This window comes from Fundulus heteroclitus, chromosome 16, assembly GCF_011125445.2.
Source record: "Fundulus heteroclitus isolate FHET01 chromosome 16, MU-UCD_Fhet_4.1, whole genome shotgun sequence".
NCBI classification, from domain to species: Eukaryota; Metazoa; Chordata; class Actinopteri; order Cyprinodontiformes; family Fundulidae; genus Fundulus; species Fundulus heteroclitus.
The window spans coordinates 14784058-14798709 of record NC_046376.1 but is presented as its reverse complement, the minus strand read 5'-3'; the positions used below and the strand labels follow the sequence as shown (position 1 = coordinate 14798709).

At 40.6% G+C, this 14652-nt stretch overlaps 1 protein-coding gene and 1 non-coding gene across 2 annotated transcripts; one reads left to right on the top strand and one right to left on the bottom strand.

The window, feature by feature from the left end:
• Window positions 1-4216: 4216 nt before the first annotated feature.
• On the top strand, window positions 4217-7798 carry LOC118556569 (phospholipase A2-like). Its single transcript, XM_036148719.1, has 4 exons — window positions 4217-4250; window positions 4930-5098; window positions 5669-5775; window positions 7078-7798. Exons 1-4 carry the CDS (start codon window positions 4217-4219, stop codon window positions 7224-7226), a joined length of 459 nt encoding a protein of 152 aa, XP_036004612.1. The 3' UTR covers window positions 7227-7798.
• A 2310-nt stretch (window positions 7799-10108) lies between these two features.
• trnat-cgu lies at window positions 10109-10180 on the bottom strand. Its single transcript has one exon. It is a non-coding gene; the product is annotated as a tRNA-Thr (tRNA).
• Window positions 10181-14652: the final 4472 nt, after the last annotated feature.

Below are 14652 nucleotides of genomic sequence, written 5' to 3'. Positions count from 1 at the left end.
CTATCAGGTCTTACCTCTTCTTTCCATTGTAACCCTAAAATTATAGCAGTTATTTCAGCTGTAAATACAGACACTTTATTATTAATTATTTTACATATACCTACATTAGACTCAGGTATAAACACACCTGAACCCACATGTTGTAAATAGGCAATAAACTTTAATTCAGTTTATTGGGCAACATTTCCCACATTCTTCTCTTTAACAGGGTGGTAATTCTCAACTCACCGAAACCTTTTATTGTCCTTTCATTATTATATGCTGAAGTTATCTGCCCCTGGCAGGAGGATGCAAATAAATGGAAATGCATTTACGTCACCAAGAAATATCTTGCTGAAAAATCTGAAGGACCTAAACTTTTTCCAGAAGCAAAATCTCTTCTGCAGACTCAATCAAACTTGTGGTAAACACTATGCAGGTTGACAGCGCACCACTGCTTTGTTTGTTTTAAGTAGGTAAACTTAAAAAAAATCCTTCAATATTAGCTGCATATACTTTATTAGCTACAGATCTTTTTATCTGCCTAGAGAGTTTACTGTATTTATCATCATAGCGGTTTACGTGCCTCCCAGCGCAAACACAAAAGAGGCTATGAGTGTCCTCTATCGGACTATCTCTGAGATGCAATCTGCACACACAGAGGGGGGTTTTCATTATTGCTGGGGATTTTAACCAGGCAAATATGAAAACTGTTCTCCCTCATTTCTACCAACATGTGGATTTTGCAAGTCGGGGAGAGAACACTCTAGACCTGGTTTACACTAACATAAAAGGCGCATTCAGGGCAGCCCCCCCGCCCCCACCTGGGGCTCTTCAGACCACCTCTCTGTTATGCTAATTCCTGCATACAGGCCTCTACTGATCAGAGCTAAACCTACAGTGAGGCAGGTGAGGGTGTGGACTGAGGGAGCCATGGAGGCGCTCCAGGACTGTTTTGAATGCTCTGACTGGAACATGTTCAAAGTTGCTGCAACTTATGAGGACAAGATCAACATTGATGAAATCCAGGAGCTTTTCCATGACGCCAGCAACACCAGGAGCATGTGGAAAGGCATACCGGCAGTAACAGAATACAACACGCCCTCTCCCCGGGTGGGTGAAGTTGATGCTGACTTTCTTAACAGACTAAACAACTTTTTTGGGAGGTTTTAGGCACTAAACAGCACTCCAGCAGTGAAAGCTGCCCCCCATCAGGAAGAGGAGGTGCTCTGCCTTGACACAGCCGACGTGTGGAAGGCTCTAAGGAAAGTCAACCCGCGGAAGGCCCCAGGCCCCGACAACATACCTGAGCGGGTGCTCAAGGAGTGTGCAGGTCAGCTGGCTGGTGTTCTCACAGACATTTTTAACACCTCGCTGGACCAAGCCACAGTGCCAGCATGCTTCAAGTGTGCCTCCATCATTACGGTGCCAAAGAAACCTCAAGTCACCTGTTTCAACGACTACCGGCCTGTTGCACTGACTCCCATCATGATGAAGTGCTTTCAAAGGCTGGTAAAGGAACACGTCGTCTCCAGTCTCCCCCCAACACTAGACCCGTTCCATTTTGCCTACAGACGGAACCACTCCACTGAGGACGCCATCTCCTCCGCTCTTCACCTGAGCCTGACACACCTGGAGGAGAAGAACACGCACGTGCGGATGCTGTTCCTGGACTTCAGTTCAGCGTTCAACACCATCATCCCACAGCACCTGGTGGGAAAACTGGAACATCTGGGCTTCAGCACACCTCTTCGCAACTGGCTGCTAGACTTCCTCACCAACAGACCTCAGTCAGTCCAGGCTGACAGAACACCTCTGATGTCATCACCCTCAGCATGGGCTCTCCTCAGGGCTGCGTCCTGAGCCCCTGCTGTTCACCCTGATGACACACGACTGCGTTCCCAGGTTCACCACCAATCACATTGTGAAGTTTGCCGACGACACAATGGTGGTGGGGCTGATCAGAGACGACAACGACCGGGACTACAGAGAGGAGGTGGAGCAGCTGGTGGGCTGGTGCTGAGACAACAGCCTGATCCTGAACGTGGAGAAGACCAAGGAGATCATCATCGACTTCAGGAAGAACCGGCCTCACCACGCTCCACTGCTCATCAACAGTTCAGCTGTGGAGGTGGTCAGCAGCACCAAGTTCCTGGGGGTGCACATCATGGACAACCTCACCTGGTCTCTGAACACCACGTCACTGGTGAAGAGGGCACAGAAGCGACTACTTCCTGCGGAGGATGAGGAGAGCCCACCTGCCCCCGCCCGTCCTCACGACCTTCTACAGAAGCACCATAGAGAGCATTTTGACCAGCTGTCTCTCTGTGTGGTGTGGAGGCTGCAATGCCTCCAACTGGAAGAATGTGAAGAGAGTGGTGAGGACAGCAGAAGAGATCATCGGGGCTCCTTTTCCCTCCATTAAGGACATTTCATCTGAGCGCTGCGTGGCCCGAGCCCGTAACATCATCAGAGACCCCTCACACCCCCACCATGGACTGTTTTCCCTGCTGCCCTCTGGGAAGAGGTTCCACAGCATCCGCTGCAGGTCCACCAGGTTCTGCAAAAGCTTCTTCCCTGTCGCCATCAGACTGTTGAACTGCTGAAGCTATAAACTGGACTCTGTACCACATTCGCATATTTGCACATTTGCACATTTGCACATTTGCATCATTGCATCCTTATCCAGCATTACAAATGCTGCGGAACTCTCAGTCTCTAAAATGTATTCTTGCACAAATAATTTCTGCACATACAAATGGTTTTTAAGAAATACTCACCTGTACACTGTGATCACACACTGTCTCTTTCTCCTGCATTGTTTACATTTCAATTGTTGTACTGTCAAATCACTGCTGCACTTTATCCTGTAATCTACTGCAATTCACTGTAAATTTTCAAGCTGTATGCAAACGAAATTTCGTTCTGTACCCACTCTGTGCATACAAAATGACAAATAAAGTTGTCTAAGTCTAAGTCAATACATCACTGCAAGGTAACACGGACAGACTTCCAGGTCCTCTGATATCAAACAGTTGTAACATGTATTCAAACAGATGACAACTGGCCAAAAATTAGGCTCTGGAAAAGAGCATATCTTCCTCTTCCTGCAATCAGTATAAGATGTGCAACGTCAAGGCCATAATAAAATCAGAGTTCTCTAAGTCAGACTCTTCAAATGTGACTCAAACTGAAACTTTGCCTGCCATTTATTATGCAACAAAGCAAAAATAAATAAATAAAATAAATAAAAAATAAGCTAAAATTTGTTTTTCTCAGTTGTGATCTGATTTATAGCAGCTTGTTTTATGGTGGTGGCCATGAATTCAGAAGAAAACCATCATGTGCGATGAGCACACTCACTAGCAGGGGGCGCTTACCTTACATTGTATACAAGCGTTTCAGGGGAGATAAAAAAAAGAGGGAAAAATAGAATAATTGGATGCAGTTTGGGCACACTTACCAAAAGAACTGCCTGAAGATATCCTGAAGGATAGGAGAAACAAGCACGCAACACTTCTCCAGCTACTTCTAGATTATCTTATTTTTAACCTCTTCGAATCGTTTTTGGGAATTGGAGTGTTGTTCAGTAAATGCAATGTTTCTTTTATTGAAGGAAGGAGCACTGTGAGCACTCTGTTCAGCAGTCAAGTCATTGCTGGATAACAACCTTGAGAGGAAAAAGAAGTGTTATTGGATGAGAACGACCATACTTATTCCGTGAGGAGGCATTTAATCTGATATATTGGCACCTCTTGCAAAGATCCAAATTTCGTGACAATTATTTCTGGTTTCGAACTTTAAAGGGTTAATGGTGTACTGACATTGCTTTAGCAGAACTAAACTGTTAATGATTTATTTATTCATTTGTTGGCTGTGTGATTTGTCTTTCCGGGTCGTATTCAAGGAAGGTGAACCACAACTTGCTTTCCGTGTCTACAAGTTGTCAAAAAATAAAAAGCTAAAAGACCAGGTTTTTGATATGGACGAATAAAGAAGATGCCCAGTAGTTTTGCTCTGAGATCCTAAAGCAGCGATACAAAAAGAGGCACCAGGCTGGTTCTTGCAGGGGGAGCCTATAGTCTCGCAAACACTGGATTAAGCCCTGTCCAATGATGATGCTCATGAGATTACTCCAGGAGCCTCTAAAAAAAGCCCTCCCCTTCAGCCTGCGCTCAGACAGTGGTAGACCAGGAACCCTTGCTGAGCAGAGTTCAGCAGCCTGTTGCACGCAGTGATGACATTTTACCGAACACTTCTCCTACTATCTGGTAAGTTGCTTAATTTAAATGTTCCAGTTTGTCAGGCAACAGCAGAAGAAGACTGGAAGCGTCTTTTAAGGAATGCAGAGGAAGTCAGTCATTTTCGCAGGAGGTTTTAGTGATGTGTGTGCTGGCAAGCAAAGTGATTTAATGAAAGAGACATGGAGCTGAAGAGTTTTGGGACTTTTAAGTCGCAATGTTAACTAGATTTTACAGCACCCTAAATATAATGTGATGCTTGGGCTGCGTCTAATCTTTTGTTTACGAGGCATAAGAGTGAAGTCAGTGCCATGTCTCCTAGTTGCTAACGAGAAGAGTCTCTGTGGATTTTAGGGAGTGATGCATCTGGTGATTAAAATGTTCGTAAACAAGCAAAGAACGACCGAAACCAGACAGCTTTACTTCTTTTGAGAGTCCAAACTGGGTTAAAGTTAACATCTGTATTACTTTAAACTACACTATTATATCTATATATATGATTATATTTCCATAACACTTCTAACCCCATCAGGAGAGACTTTTATGTGAAACAAATGAGATTATGTATGTAAAGAAGCATCGCTGTTGACATTTTATTTTACTGGTTGTGTATAAAAAGCTACGTCTTTCAGATTAGACCACGAGGGTCGACGCGCAAAGAGATAGAGAAGCTCTTTCCTCCTTTTCTGTTGTTTGTTTCTCTTTGCAGTGGCTGCGGCTCCTGTGGCAGCACACGGTTCCCAGCGGACAAAAAGAGGGCTACTCGAGCTTGCAGGAGCCATCAAATGCAGCACCGGGAGATCTGCTTTGGCTTACATGATGTACGGATGCTACTGTGGGCTGGGGGGTCAGGGGTGGCCCCGAGACAAGGCAGACTGGTGAGACGGCTCCTCCCTCTCTTACCTTTTATTACAAAATAGGATGCCTCGGCACCTGATAACAGCGTTCACCGAAATTCAAGCAACCGGGCAGGTTTACGCACGCATTTTGTGCTGCAAAGCATATAATTCAGAGCGCATTGGTGTGCTTTCACCCTTCACCGCAGGGATGGCATGTACACATTATTTCCTCTTCTCGGCGCAGCTCAACTCTTCCCTTTTCCAAAATAGGTGTGAGCAGTTTTCATTTCTGACTCTGTCCACCGTACCGCGAACACTGCACAGTGGGTTGGAACGAGTGAATGGAGGCCACAGTCAGAACAATTGCCTGGTCCGACAGGGGCTTTAAAATAGGTCTAAGATTCCACACCCGAATCCTAATTACTATCTGTTTGTTTTCCCTCTTCACCGCCAGACGTCCCATCCATTAAGAAACATCTGACTGCCAACTAAGTTTAGTGGAAAAACCACAGTGGTGATTCAGCCCTGCTTTTAAAATAGCTGTGGTGTTTCTTTGCCACCCACCTATGCAGCCTTGACACTAATGCATTCAACATGTTGTGTCTGTAGGTGTTGCCACAAGCATGATTGCTGTTATGGAGATGCAGAGCAGCTTGGCTGCCACACCAAAACGTCCCAATATCACTGGACGTGTGAGGACAGGAAAGCTGAGTGTGGTACTGAATTTCAAATTTTTTGAGTAAACTCACCTTCAGATGGTTCGATGTTTCCTTTATCTGTTTTTATTGTTTTTTTCTCCCTTGTTATTATGTAGCACACAAGTCATTGCACTATCTTATTGCAAATATTCACAAAAGAAATTGCCCAAAAGGCACATATTTAATGTGCCTTTAAGTTAATCAGAATTTCTTGATGACTCTTGAAAAGTATTGATAAACTGGAACTTTTTCCACATGCTATGTCAGAACCACAAACTTCAATCTGTGTTTTTTTTAGGAATTTATTTGATGGACCAACACCAAGTGCCACATTATTGGGAAGTGGAAGGAACTGTTTGTTCTCAGCATCAGCTGAGTCGATACACTGTGAAACCGCGTTTCCGTACGATTTCCATCTGCATGTCATTCGGGTCTTTTCTTTACCAGCTTTGCTCTCTGAATACCATTTTTGCCCATTGTTTTTTGAAAAATATCTTAAGCCTCGTTATATCGGATGGAGAGTGTCTACGAACATCAATTTTTCAGTCCTGCCACAGATTCTTGATGGTAATTAGGGGTGGATTTTGACTGGTCCATGTATGCTTACGCAGGAATATACTTTGATGTACAGTAAGTAACTCTACTAGTATTGTACTAGTATTGTTTTACTAGTTGTGGATTAAATTTCCATTGTCCTGTCAGCAAGGGAACCTCCATCTGTGTCTAAACTAATGATCTCTGTCTAAAATATTTTGCGTACTTTAGACAGGAATGGAGGTTTTCTGTTCCCCGCAGCATGATACCACCACCATCATGTGTCTTAATAGTAAAAGTGTGTTCATGGTGATGATGTGCACCTTTACTTCTTTGGTACTAATAGAGTTCTACATGTAGGCCAGAAAGTCACAATCTGGTCTCACCTGACTGGATCACCTGTCATTTTAAGTGGATGTCCATGTATTGCTAAGTTTGCGTACTCTTTCAGTCTTGATGTGGATTATATAATTAACTTTTATTTGCTCAGGTAACCTTTACTGGCGACTGGATGCACCAGATTTTATGCAGGGGTATCAGATCCAAGGGGATCGAACAGAAAGGCCATTTTGAAAACCCCGTATCATTTTATTTCTTCTTCATAGTCACACAATAGTTTTTTATTGCTCTATCACATACAATTCCAACAAAACACATCAAAGTTTGTGGTTTTAACATAAAAGAATGTGAAAAAGACGAGTTCATGAACCATTTGATTTTCAAGCAGTGTATATTTTGCCTTAAAGTCTTATCAATGGCCTAAATGTTTGTCCTTTTTCATTTCAGAGGATTTAGAGGACAAATGCGAGAAGTTCTTATGCAAGTGTGACAGAGAGGCAGCCAAGTGTTTGAGAAAAGCGCCTTTCATCCGGAAGTATGCCGTATGGCCAGATTTCATGTGCGGCTACGAGCACCCGATGTGTAACATATACTGACACGATGAATACATCTCCATGTCCTGTGTGCCTTTTTGTTAATATAAATGCATCAAAAAAAACGATTAAACTCTTATATTTTCACCGTCGCCAAGGTTTTTAATGAAGCATAGCGGTATCTATCAATTAAATGCATGTAAAAGAGAGTTGGTTAAAAAAAAGAACAAAACGTTGTTCATTCTTTAAGAGATTGAAACGTCATTAAAGGTTTTGTCTAAGATACAGACAGATTGAACTTTTTGCAATCCTCTTTTTGGCCTTGAAGGTCCAGTGTTAAGCGTAAAAAGGTCAGGTCGCCACTCCTCACAAAGCTACTTTTATATGTTGAGGAGTCGACTCTGCAGCCCAGAGAACCACTCCTTGTCCTCTATCAGAGTTTTGCACATTACATCTTTCACTGCGTCCAAAAAAAGAAAAAAAAAAACAGCAGGAAGTTTACTAAGCTAACAGACTGGGCTACTTTAAGTCCACAGCAGTTATGTGTTGCTGTTGAAAGTAGTGTTCGCTATTCAGTGGTCAGCTCCTTTTAAGGGGTTTAACAAAATCCCAGCGTAGCCACAGTTTTTTGAGCAGTAGCTCATTTTCAGTTAATGGCATGATGACGTTTCCAGGTTTTCCACAGTTTACGCTCTTCTGTTTAGAAAGTAAATAATCTTTCTCCCTGCACAGCTCCCCACACAGCAGGGAGCGTTTCCAACGTCACTAAACCAGTATTAGCTGATCAGGTGTGTGTGAGATCTGCACATACACCACTAGATGGTGACATATCTACAGAACTCACTGCAGGGCACAAAATCAAAACATAAAAGAAAACTTATTCGTTTCTGAATAACTTTTGCTAATGCTAATTTCTTTTTTTTTATATATATATAAGTCTACTCTTACTCTTAGAATATCGGTCTCCTCTGCTATGTAGCGAACAGAAACATGGCATGTAATCCAAACCCTCCCAGATGTCACTAAGAGCTCTGCTTTTAATGACTCAGTGAGGAAAACACAGCCTCTTTGTTCAAATAGTGCTCAGCTCGAAGGTTTCAGCTGAAATGAGAGATGCAGTTAATGAAAAGCATCCAGTTCAGAAAAGAAATTGAAAAGTGGGGATTTGTAGGTCAAGGCCTACAAAACGCTCGCTCCATTGTGTCCAATGTTGGCTGCGCACAACATCTAGAGTTGTAAAGTGCAAAGACAAAGTGATTTAAAGTTCTGAGTTCTGATTTTTTTCTTTTTTGGAAGTTAGTCTTTCTTTCATAAAAAAAATGGTGAAGTGTTGAATTTTAACTGTTGCTTCTCTAACTAACAGGCATCTTAGAGAAAGCAGGTATTTGAGATTTAAAGTTCACCCATAGAGATTTCCAAAGCAAAAAATAATTAAATTCTTAACTTGGAAATATAAAATCAAATTCAGATTAAAGTAAATACATTCCATTTTAATCCTGGTCATACTATGTAAACAGTGTCGGTGAAATTGTTACTCATGCTTGTATACATTTAATATTGATGACACTGTGGTTCATTGCCATGCACAAACTGTTGCTGCAGTGGTTTATTACAGACTTATCCTTGGATTGTTACCATCTTATTTATCCTCCAACATGTCACTTAGACAGTCTAGCCAGTCACAGACTTCACTCTCAGGACTTTACTTCCTTTAGTGCTCTGTTCATATGATCAGAATTTTGAAAGAAAAAAAACATTTTCTTACTTTGCCCTGTCTCTACTGCAGGATCTTAAACCATCTACATTGATTCCTGAATTTATTTTAAGAAGAATTGTGAAAACCTTCATCGAAACTTGCTCTTTTTTTAGGTGATATTTTTATAGCTTGTTACATTGAATCAAATATTGAAAAATTACTTGTATTGTGGCTTGTAGCTTTTTTGCTATTGTTTTTTGTTTGACCAGAAAAGGTCTCTTTTGTAAATGGGATATTGGATCTCAGTAAGATCACCTGTACAAATAAAGGTTCAAATAAAAACACGGTGCTGTCAAGGCCAGGCCTCTCTCTCTGTATATATATATATATATATATATATATATATATATATATATATATATATATACAAATTTAGGTAATGTATAGGATGATAAAAAAAACACAGCTGCCATAGTAGCCCCCTCACCTGCTTTGTCAATAGTCAATTTTTAGCCAAATATTTCCTGAATAGAGATGTTTCAAATATGAGTCAATAATGTTATGTTGACGTTTTTCAGACAGAACCAGGAGCATGCAGACCCCCAAAGTCAATGAAATTTAAAGAAGAAGCAAACATACTTGCTATCTTTATTGCACAATACGATCTACATGTTGAATTAAGATGTACATAGATAGTATTGTGCATAGGTTTTGAAGGAAGAACTCAGTTAGACAACGTCTAATAATGATCTAAAAAGACTCAAAGTATGCTGTGTGTATTCTAACAGACAGATGGCTGATTCATGTTTTATACAGGATTTCATGTCACAGATCTCAATCAAAGGATGTACAATCTGTGATGTGTTGTGGATGATATTGTGTTTTCTGCAAAGCACTGAAACCCTTGTCAAAGTAGTTGCTATGATCACAACATAAAAAAAATAGTTTCCTTAATTAAATAAATATGATAGCACTGCATCAGGTGTGCATCAATGAGACTGCAGCATGCTGCATTACCCAGGAAACGGCACTAGACTGCTCAGTCAGGGCCAATTAAAGATGCACAATTAAAACAATTATCATTGGTGAATATGTAATAATGTTTATTATACCAAATCCAATATGGTGTAAGATTACTTTTACAATGTTTCAACGTTATATTGCAAGCATTACATAGTTTCAGAATTTCAACAATTGACATTGTTCCCAATCAGGTTCTTTGTTACATCTACGTAACTAGGTTTACAAAAGGCACGGACGGGGTTCGAACCCGCGATCTTCGGTTTACGAGACCGACGCCTTACCACTTGGCCACCGCGCCTGCGCCGCACCGGCGTCCATCTACGTATTTGAACCTAGTCAGACACACGACGTCTATTGTGTTCGGCGTGTTTTTGAATAATTAGAGATTCTATTTCTGCTTTTGAACCTATACTAATAAAACCATGACGTGCAGACAGTGCGACAATTACAGTCCAAATATGGCGGCCGGGTCTCCAGCAGCAACATCAACATGTACGTTGGGTGGGAAAAAAACCTACCAACAAAAGGCGCTAGTATGAATGTATTGTTGTGATTTGGCCAGAAGAGGGCGCTGCTGTCTTCCGTCGCAGACGTTGGAGTGCGAACTCACCCAACGTGTAAGGTGAGTGTGATTTTTCTTTCTGTTGGGATTAAGACTGAAAGAAAGCCTTATTTGTAATACTAGCTCTGCTGTGAGCATTTCTGATGTTGGCTATTTCGATTTGTTTGTTACATGTGTTTTCCAAATAGATTTTAGGAGTGAACTTGTGTTTTGTCAATAACACAAGGTTTGAACAAAAGATTGTAACACCCCCCCCCCCCCCCACACACACACACACACAAACAACAACAACAACAACAACAAAGAACAGAAGAAAAAAAAAAACTAAGTTTTTGTCGAGTGTCTAACTGTGGAACCATGCAGTAGGGGTATCCTACTCTTTAGATTTCAGTTTTGATTCTGTACAGTGATGGGAAAACAGAAATAAAAAATGTATGGCAATGTATGTCATGGCGTGTGTTTTCAGAGACTCCAGAGGCAGATATTGCTATATTGAAAAATCAATAAGTAGTGTTTAGTCTGCAGACAATTGGAGTTTTTACCTTGACCTGCTAATAGCAAACACGCCTAAACTGGAGGTAACCAGATTTTCGCTCATTTTTTTTTTTTTCTGAAAACTTTTCAACACCTATCCAGGAGTCTTTGTCAGTTCTGGCTGATCACACTTGAGCAGGTGTATACAAAGGCTTAGTAAATTATTATGGTAGCACCAAAAACCCAAAGCCACGCTCAGTCATTTTAATTACTCATATACTGATTAAAAAGATCTCAACAATTTTGAGCTTCTCTTGAAGTTAATCGTTGAGCTACAATATGTTCTGTCCCACAAAATGTTTTCTTTGTGCAAAATACAACCATGCCCAGACTGGAGATGACCACAAAAAGGAGCATCCTTGGTTGACTAAAAAAACGTTTTATATTACATTTTGATTCCTTTTGCGATGGTGGTTTTCTGTGACCTAAGAAATCTCATGCATCTGGGACGATATTCCTCATGCAAGAAACATTAAGCAGCTCACTCCCTCAGAGAGAAATAAGTATTTCTACAGCAGTCTGTTAAATTATTCATCAGTTTGTTGTTGTTAAACCCTCCTTCCCGAGTTGTGCTGCATGGGAATTTGTACTCCTGGATCTGTGAGAATATTTGTTTTAGTACATAGATTTTCTTTTCCACTACAGTGTCTGCAATATTTTAGCAGGTTTTTTTTCTCTTTTTTGCTGATCATTTTGTAATTGCAGCTCCTTACTTGGCAGAAACCTACAGCTGCTGATTACAAATAATCATGTTTACAAGAGGAATGTTTGCTGGACATCAAGAGAATATTTTTCATATTTGAGGTATATCTATGTACTTAATGAAGAGTAAAAATTAGAGCATGTAAAGAGATTGCTGCCCTTTGAATAACCTGGGTTCCTTCTGTTAATAATAACAATTTTACAGGCAACCTATGGCAGTTGTGAAGCTTGTTAGATATAAATGTATGGACCAGCCAGTGAAGGAAGCAAATAATGGCGTGATCAGTTAAAGGTTAGCTATAAAACGAAGGTTTATAGCTAAGCAGCTTTGTCAGCTGAATCAACTTGTTTTTATCTAATTTCCTCATTTTTTATCACATTCTCTTTAAAATCGCAGACTTTTCACTATTTTTCATGTAAATCCTTGGTGGCGCTTGATAGCGAAGCCGGTGAGTACGGTGGCCACCGTAGGTGAGGCCGCAGCGAGCTTGGCCTCCCCTGGGATTGCGCAATCCCATGTTGACTGCGCTGGCTTGCATTCTGTGAATGCATCTTCCTGTCTCATAAATTCAATTGTTCAAACAGTTATGAACTGATTTTCCACAATTTGATATATGTGGATTACGAATTGTGTTTTGGTCATCTAACTGTGTGCAGATAACATGTTTTCGTGCGCTGCTGGGCGATGATAACCATAGATATCCATAATAAAGGCCTTTATTATGGATATCTATTATGATAACCGGCAAAGAACGGGTTGTAGGTGAGGCCGGCAGTTCCTTGGCCTCTAGGCAGGGGGCGCTCAAGGTGCACCGCTTGTGATCCCAAAACTGTAGAACGACAACAAGTTATGGATTTATTATTAGCGAGTTTTGCTAAACAAGTAAAGCACTAAAAATACTCTAAACATACAGCTGGAACAGAACTGATCAAGGAAGGCTTTCCTCCCTGGCAGTGAGACTGAGGCAGTTTTAAAACTGAAGAAGATAAAAGAGAACTTTTACCGGAAAATAACCGATAATTCTGTGCAGAAAGAGCGCCACATGGACTTCATTTATTAGAAGAGGTAAGACAGTGATAATTATTCATGTTTTGTTTTTGTAATGAAATGTGCGTAATGTGTGTTATATTTTTAGAATGTGTTACAAATGCAGAAATCCATCATAATATTAAACTGTTACCAATCATTTTTTTTCATCAAAGAATCAATATTCTTTCCATGTCTCTTGGTGAATTTATTTAGCCCAATCAGTGTCCTTCAGCACTTTGCAATGAGTCTACTCAGTAGAGTATACATTTGTAAATCTGACTCTGATGACGTCAGTGCCTCACCAGCTATGAACCCTACCGCACGTCACTGCTAAGGAGCACCTGTCTGTCAGATTGACCAAATGAAACTCTCTAAATCAAGAAGTGACGCTGCTGCTGATGAACAGCAGTAGATTGATGCATGGCACTGAACTTATTTGATTGGAATGGAACATTGATTGAAGTTAAAAAGGTTTCAGAATGTTAAAGGATTATGTTTCGTATGAAAGCATGCTATACAAAATTATAATTTTAGCTATAAAAAAAAAAACATTACATTGTGCAATTCCATCCTGTTGTCTTCGCTCAATCTAATTTTATTGGGGGGTTGTTCCTGTGCACTTGGTTGCCACCTCTACCCCTAACGACTAGCCTAGCGACAAACTGCAGAGCAGACTTTATTTTGGGTTTCTTGCTTTTAGCAATAGTTTTTTTTCCTGCCACCCTTGCATAAAGGCAAGATTGGTGAAGTAAACGTTCACTCCATTTAAACGACTCTTCCACCTGAGCGTCTAATCTCTGCAGCTCATCCAGCGTTAACCCGGGCATTTTTACAGTTTCTCTGATTAGCGTGCTCCTTATGTAACTTATCTGTTATGATGAGTGATCATATGTTGGTTGGTAGCTGTGCTGTCATGCCATAATTCTTTAAATTGTTTGGAATTTGGATTTGTAAAAACGTTAGAAAACCATGTGTCATTTTCTGTCTATTTCTCAGTCATGCACTACTTTCAGAGTACAAAAAAAATATATAAAAAATGCTAAAATAGACTTGATTTTACCTGTTACATGAGAAAATGTGAAAAAGTTCAAGGAGGATTAATACTTCCGCAAGATACTTCCTCTGAATAGAACAGGAAACATAAAGGAAACACAGTTCCCACTGCATTACTCTTTAAATTGTTTTGGGTTAGACAAACGTGTAATCTGTGCCCATTAGCATAAAGCAAAAAATAATATCACCAAACTATATGACTAAGTGGATATACTGATGTGTTGTTTGCTAAGAATTCTGGTGTGAGAGCACATCCTGAAATAAGTTGTTTTCTCCTCAGAGTTATGATTTCGGGCATTTTTGGTGTGTTTGTTAGAATACGCGAGTTAGAAATAAAGCCATGCTTAAAACTAGCACAGTTCTAGCAGGCATGACCGTATCCTCGCACCACAGCTCTCTGCTGGTGCAGCTTGTAGGGAACACTGGTCATTGTGAGCAGGCGGTATTCTGGATCTGACCCCGGTCACAACTCAATGTCCAAGTGTGAAATCTAAGTTGAAATGTGAGCAGCTGATGAAGCTGCAATACAAAGGGAATATCATTTCTCCCCCTCTTTCCAATTTTTTTTTTCTGTTGCCCATATCTCCCTTTTTTTGCATTAATTAATCAGCGTTGTTTTCACAACGTCTTTCGGCAGACAAATGGACGTTTTGAAATGTACAACTTTGTGGTACATTTAGTTTCTGTATTCTAATATAGATTTTTTTTTTACCTAATGTCAGCTCTGCTCCATTTTCAGCTCAACCATTTAATTTATGCTTCCAAATTAGGTGCTTCTCCCCATGCTTGTTGATTCTGTTACCATAGCTACAACTTGATCGTGCTCACAAGCATCTGGTCGTCACTCTCTCTAAAAAGGTCCCACAGCTTGAGCTGTAATATAAAGTAA